This window comes from Arachis ipaensis, chromosome B2, assembly GCF_059453495.1.
Source record: "Arachis ipaensis isolate K30076 ecotype BB chromosome B2, ASM5945349v1, whole genome shotgun sequence".
Lineage (NCBI taxonomy): Eukaryota > Viridiplantae > Streptophyta > Magnoliopsida > Fabales > Fabaceae > Arachis > Arachis ipaensis.
This window is the reverse complement of record NC_142437.1, coordinates 24,046,926-24,056,943: the sequence shown is the minus strand read 5'-3', so window position 1 is coordinate 24,056,943 and position 10,018 is coordinate 24,046,926. Positions and strand designations below refer to the sequence as shown.

Genomic DNA, 10,018 nt, shown 5'->3' with positions numbered 1-10,018 from the left:
GGATTTGTCCGATGAGTCTAGTGGGAAGGAGGAAAGAGTGTCTCTGGATGAGATTCGGGCTTTTGTTGGGAATCAGAAAAAACTTCATGAGATGTCCGAGCTCAGTGAGGGTGTTTCTGTGTGGGGGAAATAGTATCCTTACATGGCTGTTGTAGACGAACATTGTCAATCTGAGGCTGATGTTTCTCTTGCAAAAGAGGTTGGTGAAGTAGCTATTGGGCAATATATGCAGGTAAGGTCTTCCCTTTGGTTTAGGCTTTTTCCTGGTTAGTTGGGTTTTATGTATTTTCTTTCCTTATTGTTGTTATGTTTTGTAGGTTGTTGGGTTGAGGTTGGCCAGCTTGGGGCGGAGTCAGGAGCTGAGGCATAAGAAAGTGGTAGAGGAGAAGGATGAACTTCTGGTGATGAAAGAAGAGTTAAGTAAGAGGAAGAGTGTTGTTTCTGAGCTACAGAGTAAGTTGGCTGAAAGTGAAAAGTCGCTAAAGGAGACTAAGGATAGTTATGCTAAGGATGTTGAAGACTTGATGAAAAAGGAAGCTGATTTGGCGAGTATGGAAACTCGGCTGATTGATGTTACTGCTCGGCTGAAGGAGATGGAGAAGAAGAAAAGTGATGAAATTTTGGATTCGTTTGTAGAGGGTTTTGAAAGGGCGGCCTTACAAGCGAAGTTTATTGCTCCAGGTGTTGATTTTTCTGAGTTTGATCCTGGTAAGATCGTTCGAGATGGGAAGATGGTTGAGGATGATGGTGTTGCCGAAGATGAGGCAGAGAATATTTAGTATTTTAATGGAGTTTTGTTTTGGTGAAATATTTTTATGTTTTGATGGATAATGTAATTGATGATACATTATTGACAGTAACTGTTTTGGAGGTCATTAATAGAGTTTGTTTGACCTTATCTATATTCGTTTTTGATTTGTGCTGAGTGGTTTGATCAGCATTTTGTGCGATTGATAGGAATTTAGTTAAGAGCATTCCATGTAGTGTTTGCCGAGTATGCTTGATTTGAATGTTAGACGAAGACGTATGTCATTTTGAGGTTTGACCATAGATGAAATCGTGTCAAGCATTGTTGATTGTAAAAGCAAATGTGATAATGTGACACAGTTTGTATAAAATGAGATAGATTCATTACATATAATAGAATTGGTAGTCCTTTGGTTACAAAGGCTCAGGTAGGCTAGCCTCGTTAAAACCTCTCCAAGCAAAACCCATTGGGAAAAAACTTGGTAGTAGGAAAAAGAGTACAAGCCTGTCCTGATGTTTAACTGTAAAATTTCTTTAATGAGGAAATGTTCCAGGTGTTAGGTAGTATTGTACCATTCATGGATGCTAACCTATATGCTCCGTTGCCGAGGACTTTTATAACTCGGTAGGGGCCGTCCCAGTTTGCCGCGAGCTTTCCATGGGATGGAGGTTGGCGCGCTGTTTCCGTCTTTCGAAGAACTAAGTCGCCGATTTGGAATGATCGATTTCTGACCGATTTGTTATGTCGTTGGGTGATTGCTTGCTGAGCCACGCGTTGTCGCAGTGTGGATGTTTCCCTTATTTCTTCGATGAGATCTAGCTCGGCTCGCCGGGCTTCATCCTGATTGCCGAGTTGAGTTCAGACCGAGCTGTGTGAGACTTCTAAGGATATCATAGATTCAGAGCCATATACTAGGCGAAATGGAGTCTCTTTTGTTGATGACTGGGGTGTTGTGTTGTAACCCCAAAGGATTTCTGGTATTAGTTCGGTCCAAAGTCCTTGGGAATCATCTAACTTTTTCTTTAAAGCATGTAGTATGATCTTGTTCGCTGCTTCTGCTAGCCCGTTTGTCTGAGGATGTTCAACGGAGGAGAAATGCTATTTGACCTTAACGTTCTGCAAAAAGGATTGGAATTTATGGTCAGCAAACTGGAGACCATTGTTAGTGATGATATGATGGGGAATGCCGAAACGACAAATAATATTCTTCCAAGTAAAGGAAATTACTTGTTGTGATGTGATTCTGGCTAAAGGTTGGGCTTCCAACCACTTTGAGAAATAATCAATTGCAACCAATAAAAATTTTACCTGCCCCGGTGCCGTTGGGAATGGACCGAGGATGTCTAGCCCCCATTGATAGAAAGGCCAACTTACGTCGGAATAATGTAGTTGTTCAGCAGGGAGATGTATGAGTGGTGCATGTTTCTGACAGTTTTCACAAGTCTGAACTTTAGTCTTGCTGTCATGTTGTAAGGTTGGCCAAAAGAAACCTGTGCGGAATATTTTTGAGGCTAGGCTCCGAGCTCCTGTATGTGTTTCACAAATGCCCTCATGTGCTTCCGACAGGGCTAGGTCGGCTTCTTCTTTGTTGAGACATTTTAGTAGCGGCCGAGTATATCCTCGATGGTATAAGGTTTCGTTGATCAATGTGAAGAACGATGCTTGTCTTCGGAATCTTTTTGTGCTGTCGACCTTATTTGGTATTTGACCTGTTTTTAGATATTGTATGTAATCGTCTTGCCAACCCTGTTCCTGTGTGACACTTAGTACATCTGTTAGACTTACACTTGGTGATGTAATAGTGGATTGGTGCAGTGTGGATAAGTCGGATTGTGTGCTTCCGAGTTTAGATAAGATATCGGCTCTTTGATTTTGTTCTCGTGGGATGTGTTGAATTTCAAAATTTGAAAACTTTGAGATCAAATCTTTAACTAATAATAAATATTTAGAAAGGAGAGGATCCCTTACTTGGAAGTGGTCGTTTACCTATTGTACGACCAATAAGGAGTCACAGTATACCTTTAGAGTTGAAATGTGGAGGTCCAAGCAAAGGCGGAGTCCTGCAATGAGGGCCTCATATTCGGATTGATTGTTGCTAGCTTTGAATGTTAGGTGCAATGAATGTTCTAGAGTAAAGCCATCGTCGGACTGGAGACGTATTTCGGCGCCACAGCCCTCGGTGTTAGATGAGCCGTCGACGTATAAGCTCTATTGTTTTGTATGATCATCTTCTGAAGGAGTAGTTAGTTCTGCAATGAAGGCTACTAAAAATTGGGACTTAATTGGTCTTCTTGATTGGTACCTTATGTCGAATTCTGACAATTCTATTGACCATTTAATAAGTCGTCCGGCGATTTCTGGTTTGTGTAACACTTGGCGTAATGGGTGATCGGTCTTGACATGGACAACATGATATTGGAAATAAGGTCGGAGTCTTCTTGCTGAGAAAACTAGTGCTAAAGCCAGCTTTTCAATTCCCGGGTAATTGAGCTTGGCATGCTGAAGAGTCTTGCTGACAAAGTATACTAGATGTTGAGTTTTGTTCCTTTCTGTAACAAGAGCAGAGCTTATAGCCCAATCAGTCACTGATAAATACAGGAATAAGTCTTCCCCTTGATGGGGGGTTTTTGTAAGATCGGCGGTTGGGAGAGATTAGTTTTTAGTTTTTGAAAAGCTCTCTCGCAATCGTCATTCCAGTGAAATTTGTTTTTCTTTTTTATCGTTTGGAAAAAAGGAGTGGATTTTGAAGCTAGGCATGGAACAAATTTGGATAGTGCAGCGAGTCTGCCGGTGAGGCGTTGGACTTCCTTTACGGTTTTTGGGCTTGTCATTTCCAGGACTTCTCGGCATTTGTCTGGATTCGCCTCAATGCCCCTGTTCATCAATAAGAAACCTAAAAATTTACCTCCCTGAACTGCAAAGGTGCACTTTTCTGGGTTTAGACGCATGTTGTAGTGACGAATTTGCTCGAAAATCTCTGATAAGTCGTCGATATGGTTTTTTCTGAGCTGTGTCTTGGCGACCATGTCGTCGACATATACTTCGATGTTTCTGCCGATTTGTTTTGTGAAGACTTTGTCCGTAAGTCGCTGGTAGGTTGCTTCTGCATTCTTTAGTCCAAAGGGCATAACTTTATAGCAGTAGTTACCAAATTTAGTGATAAATGCCGTTTTGTTTTGATTAGAGGGATGCATGAGGATTTGATTATAACCCGAATAAGCATCCATGAAACTCAAGGTATCATAACCGGAAGCGTTATCTACCAAAGAATCTATGGATGGTAAAGGGTAAGAATCTTTCGGGCAGACTTTGTTTAAATCAATAAAGTCGACGCACATGCGCCACTTACCGTTTTGTTTCCTTACCATTACCACATTTGCTAGCAAGGTAGTAAATCTGATTTCCTTGATGAACTCTGCATTGATCAGCTTTTGAGTTTCTTCTAATGATGCTTTTTTCTTTTCTTCGCCGAGGTTCCGTTTCTTCTGTTGTACCGGTCGTGCAGATGGGTTTATTGCTAATTTGTGGCTGATTATCTGTGGATCGATGCCGGGCATGTCGGAAGGTGTCCACGCGAAGAGGTCGGCTTGTGTTTGTAAAAAGGTGGTGATGGCTTGTAGTTCACCATCATCGAGGGATGTACCTACATAAGTGAATTTGTTAGGATTATTATGAAAATATACTTTCTGTAAGTCTCCGGATGGTGTTGGTCGTTCCGAAAAGTCGGCTCGCGGATCAAGGTCGGCTAATGCCGAGTTGTTTGATGCGTGGTGTAGGTTGTTGACTTGTTGTTTGAAACGGGTTGGTAGCTTCATGCTGATGTTGTAGCATTGGCGCGCCTCTTTATGATCTCCATGGATTGTTACAACCTGGTTATGCTGCGAAGGGAACTTGACACACAGGTGAACTGTAGATACAATGGCGCCGAACTTATTCAAAAAAGGTCGGCCTAGTATGAGGTTGTATGGGCTAAAGCAATCAACAACTAAATATTGAATATCACATGTTTTGGAAAGAGGATGCTCACCCAGTGTGGTTTGTAACCACACTGACCCCAATATTGGTACTTGCTCACCCGAGAATCCGACGAGGTCTCCTCCTGTTTGCTGGAGTGTGTTGTCGCTGAGCTTCATTTTTTGGAATGTTGTGTAGAATAGAACGTCGGCGCGGCTTCCTGGATCCAGAAGTACTTTCCTTACCAATAGATCGCCTAATTGAAGGGTGATGACTACAGGGTCGTCCAAGTTGTTTATGTTTGAATTGAAGTCGGCGTGTGTGAATGTCACTTGGGGAAGTTGTGTTGTGAGAGTTGCTTCAGGAGGGGACCCATCTATCGAGCATATAGCTCGGTATGATCGTTTTCTTGCCGAGCTTGATGATCCTCCGCCGGCGTATCCAGCTGAAATACAATTGATTATACCTCGGGGCTTTTCATATTGATTTGGTGTTGTCCTTTCTTTTCCTCGGTGCTGTTGTTCTGATGAATCTTCGTTCCTTGAAGGTGTGGAACGTTTTTGAATGTGGCCGCCGATGTACTTGTCGATGTGACCTTGCCGAGCTAAACATTCTAAAAGATCCTTTGCTACCACACAGTCATCAGTGGTGTGGCCGTGCTTCTAGTGGAAGGCACAATATTTAGATTTGTCTACGTTCTTACTGTCTTGGTAGGTGCCGGCTTTTCTTGGTGGCTTGATGAGTTTGGAATTTAAAATTTCTTTGATGATGTCCTCTCGTTTAGTATTAAACTGCGTGTAAGAATCAAAGCGAGGTGTTAGTTTAAAACCTTTCTTACTGTTCGGAGTTCTGTCATCGTCTCTGTAGTTCGGTTTGTCGGATTTCTGAGCTTATCTGAGCTCCTCGATATCTATTTGGCCCTTGGCTTTCTCCCGGAACTCGGCAAGGGTTTTGGGCTTGGCTACCGCAATTATTTCCTGGAACTTCCCGTCTGAGGCCGCTCTTGATTGCATGTAAATGGACTTCGGGATAGAGGTCGGATATGCTGATGGCGACTTTTGTGAAGCGGGTCATGTAATCCTTCAGACTTTCATTTTGCCCTTGCTTGATTGTATTCAGATAGTCAGAATCATGCAGGTATTTTGCTGATCCGGCGAAGTGATTCTCAAAGAGCTTGGCCAGTTGCTGAAATTGCGAGATAGAACCTGCAGGCAAAGCACACAACCAATCAAGTGCAGGACCATCTAAATAATTCGGAAAACAGCGACATAGAACAATATCTGATGCGCCGTTGACGATCATTATTGATCGAAACTTTTTGAGAAACTTCTTTGGGTCTCCGAGCCCATCATAAGGTGTGAGGGTTAGTGGCAAGGTGAATCTCTTTGGCAATTCGAAGTTCATCACTTCTTCTGTGAAGGGTCCCACAAGTTCGTCGGACTCTCCTTTGTCATCGTCGGGTTGAACTTTGTTGGCTCGGATAGTCTCCGAGACGTGTGATGGTTGAGAATGATGTTCATTATCCTCTGGTTGTTGATGATGAGTCTCGTCATGTTCTATCCGAACATGATTCAACTCGGCGATTTGAGCAGCCATTATTTGATTTTCATCGGCCATCCGTTGATTGGCTTGTTGTAGCTCAGCTATCATCCGCATAAGTTCCGATAGCGAAGGAGGTGGTACGTCAGCCATGGGCGTAAGCAGGGGTAATAGGACCAAAAGAAAAATTTGATTTCCTCGGCCCCACGGTGGGCGCCAATTGTTCTTGCTTGCGAAATAGAGGTATTAACCGAGCTTATACGCTTTGAGGCTGATCGTCCGATCCTTGAATTTCGAGCTTTTCTTTCTGGTGTGACGTGAATAGCGCGAACAAATGAGGGGGGAGTGTACCTGCAAAGGCACTCCAAAACTTAAGTCAGTATATTGTGTTATATCTTACTTGCCGAAGAAAATACTTTACCTGGCTTTTATATGGTCGACTGCTCGGCTGTTACGTCTCTAGTATTTAAAGTCGGTTACAAAAAGATAGGTAACGTCCCTTGATCATGTTACCGTTTTATCGTCGGTTATGACAGAGCATTTATCTGACCGAGTTATAGCTCATGAATGAAGGAGCTATAACGGACCGTGCCGAGTTATAGCTCGTTTATGACGACCATATCAGTAGCCCTTTGCACTTTTTGACATGTTGTTGACCAACCGATCCTAGAGTTGAATACTCCTTCGATGCAGTAGAAAAAAATACACGTTTCACAAAAAGTGACCAACAATCTTTATCTGACAATAAACCAAGCTTATATGCTGAAATAGTTTTCACTACATCGGCAACATTATCATTTCGAGTTGTTACAAGAACCTTGCTTCCCTTTTTCCCACGTTAAAAAGGTTTTTGAAGACTTTTCCAGCTTTTGGAATTATCAATCCACACATCATCCAAAACAATTAAGAATTTCTTCCTCATTAACTTATCCTTCAATCTAGTTTGAAGTAACTTAAATCATCCTCGTTACAAGAACTAGCACCTGCAGCTTTTATTAAGGTTTTTGTAACATTAACAATGTCAAATTGGTCGAAAACACATATCCATGCTCTAATGTCAAATTTATTTATTGTTATATCGATATATGTTATTATTATTTATCTATTTTTCAGTTATATTGGTGTTATTATTATTATTATTATTATTATTATTATTATTATTATTATTATTATTATTATTATTATTATTAATTAATTAATTAATTAATTAACTCTTTTCCTTGTATGCTAAGAAAATTATCCCACCAACTTTTTAATTGTCCTGTAAATCATTGGGTTAACATAATTGCTGCTTCTTTATTAGAAGCTTTTCTCATCTTATAAGCAGTTGCAGCCATAGTCATATTACACATTTGATCCAAAATGGCTTGTTCACTTAATCCATCTATATTCCATTTTACTAAGTCTGATCCTGTGAAACTGTTTTGTACTAATTGTATTCTTTCTTCTAAACCTACATATACTGGTGATGGTCTAGAATAATAATTTCTTGTTTTAGGATAATCTCTTTTATGAGATATTTTATTTATTTCTAATTCTTCTTCCTTTTTTAATATATTAATCGTCATTTTTCCCAAACTAATACTTCTAAATTTTTCTTTTAATTCTTCAACTTCTGCTTCTACTTTAGATTTTAAATTAATGTTATCTAAGCTTTGTAATTTATATATAGGTTTTTATATAGGTTTTTCTACTTTAATGGTTTTTTCATATTTTCTATTCTTTCTAATTGATTTTTCATTATATCTAACATGATATTAGTAAAGTTTAATTGTTGATGTAATTTCTTAATATCTCTTTTTTCTATGTTTTCTTCTGCATTGCTATCCTTATAGAGTGTTGCTTCTACTTCTAAATATTTTTCAACTGGTATTTTAATAGTTTCTTTAGGAGGATATTCAGATTCTATTATTGATCCTGAACTAGTTTTCCATACAATAGTCGATTTTCTTAAATGACATAATTTTTTATTGCCTTTAAAGTAATAATTAGCGTACCAGTTAAAGAAGTATAAATTAATTCTATTTTCTTTCATAAAATCATAGAATAGTCCTCTTAATCTAATAATTCCATTTTCGGAATAATTGGTAAAATACCAATCCCTTAATGGTTTATTATAATCAGCATTAAAATCTTGTCTTATCCATTCCTTATCAATCTCAAATGGTTCTTCCTTGATAATTACTGATAATACTTGTGATTCTATTGGATTGAATTCCGAAGGTGATTTATATACAGGAGTGGCTATATGAGGCCTTGTATTATTAATTCCTATAATATTATCCATATTTCCTATTGATGAATCTATAGAATTTCTATGACTAATAGTTTCAACATTATCGGGAGTTCTTAATGATTGGGATCTATTCATCCTAATTCTAATATCCGGTCATTCTCTTATTATTTCTCTTAATCTAGTGTTTTCTATTTGTGGTTCTTCAATAATATCAGGTATTACCCATTCTTCAGGCATTTTGCTTATTAATTGCTCATGTCTTAGCTTTCTAGGTGTTTGTATATTAAATCTTTTTAGATTGGTATTCATAATTATTGTTTCTTCTTTTGAAGATTGTCTTAATGCTTTAAAGTTATAATTAACCTTAGTAATTTTATAATATATTCTATAGATTATTTCAAATGGATCATATTTTTCATTTATGATTTTTTCATCAGATTGGACATGCAATTTTAAGGCTTGCCAAGTATATTCATTTTTCAGATTCATAGCATAAATCGGATAATAATTGAAGAAAACTGGTCCATCATGACAATTACTTTCTAATATTCCTAGTAGCGAATCATTAAAATTTTGAAATCTTGTATCTCTTAATGTCAATAATATAGGAACATTTATTTCTATTCTAAAATTTGGCTTTACTGCTACTTGTATTAATGCTATATGGATGAAGTTGTATCCTTTGTTACTATGTTCTTTTAGTTTATCTTCTTCTAAGATGGTAATAGTCCTATTATTACTTGTTCCCAATTTACAGTATTCTAACATATAAATTTTATAATCTCTTCCTTCCCAGAAATTTCTCTTTTTGTATACTTCATTTTTATCTATTATAGGTATATTCCAATTATGAAAACTTTCCTCTAACTTAGCTATTTCTAATTCATTTTTAGTTCCGGAGGTTGATGCTTCATCATTATCTGTTTTTACTACTAAAGAATTATTTTTTCCTAGATTTAAACTACTCATCGTTCTCAATAAACTAGCCATTTTATGGTTAGAACTTTGTGAGTTACGGGACCACCCTCGTTAACCAACGGATTCACTGCCTCACTAGGACTTACAACCGGGACCACGATCTGGGCTGACCAGCGTATTAACAGTTTTTACTGCTACTTCAAAGTTTTAACTATAAAACTTTTTAGTTTATCAAGAAGACTTGTCACCAGATGCTACATGTAAGATCCGGTTAATTAACGGCTAATTAACCCATAAATGAGAATTTATTATAGAAAGCCAAAAATGTTATTTTTATGGCTTAATATGATAGAGGAAATTGAGACGAGAATTTCGGTACCAATTTTATAGAAATCGGACCAAGATTGGACCGAACGGGCCAAACCGGGCCAACCGGACCCAAAGTGGGCCCTTGACCCAACTAAACTAAACCAAAACCCTAGTTTTCAGCACTCTCTCTCCTCATTTGAGACACTAAACACGCTGAAATGGAGGCCATGGAGGGAAGAACACTCTCTCAAGTTCTATCTCTCACTTGATCTTCAAACCACCATAACTTTTGATCTAGAGCTCCGATTGCCGCT

General features: G+C 38.5%; 1 protein-coding gene across 1 annotated transcript; it reads left to right on the top strand.

Annotated features, from left to right (window-relative positions):
* The first annotated feature begins 214 nt into the window (after window positions 1-214).
* Window positions 215-779, top strand: LOC148573317 (uncharacterized). Its single transcript, XM_088504455.1, has 2 exons — window positions 215-232; window positions 318-779. Exons 1-2 carry the CDS (start codon window positions 227-229, stop codon window positions 777-779), a joined length of 468 nt encoding a protein of 155 aa, XP_088360581.1. The 5' UTR covers window positions 215-226.
* The last annotated feature ends 9,239 nt before the right edge of the window (window positions 780-10,018 follow it).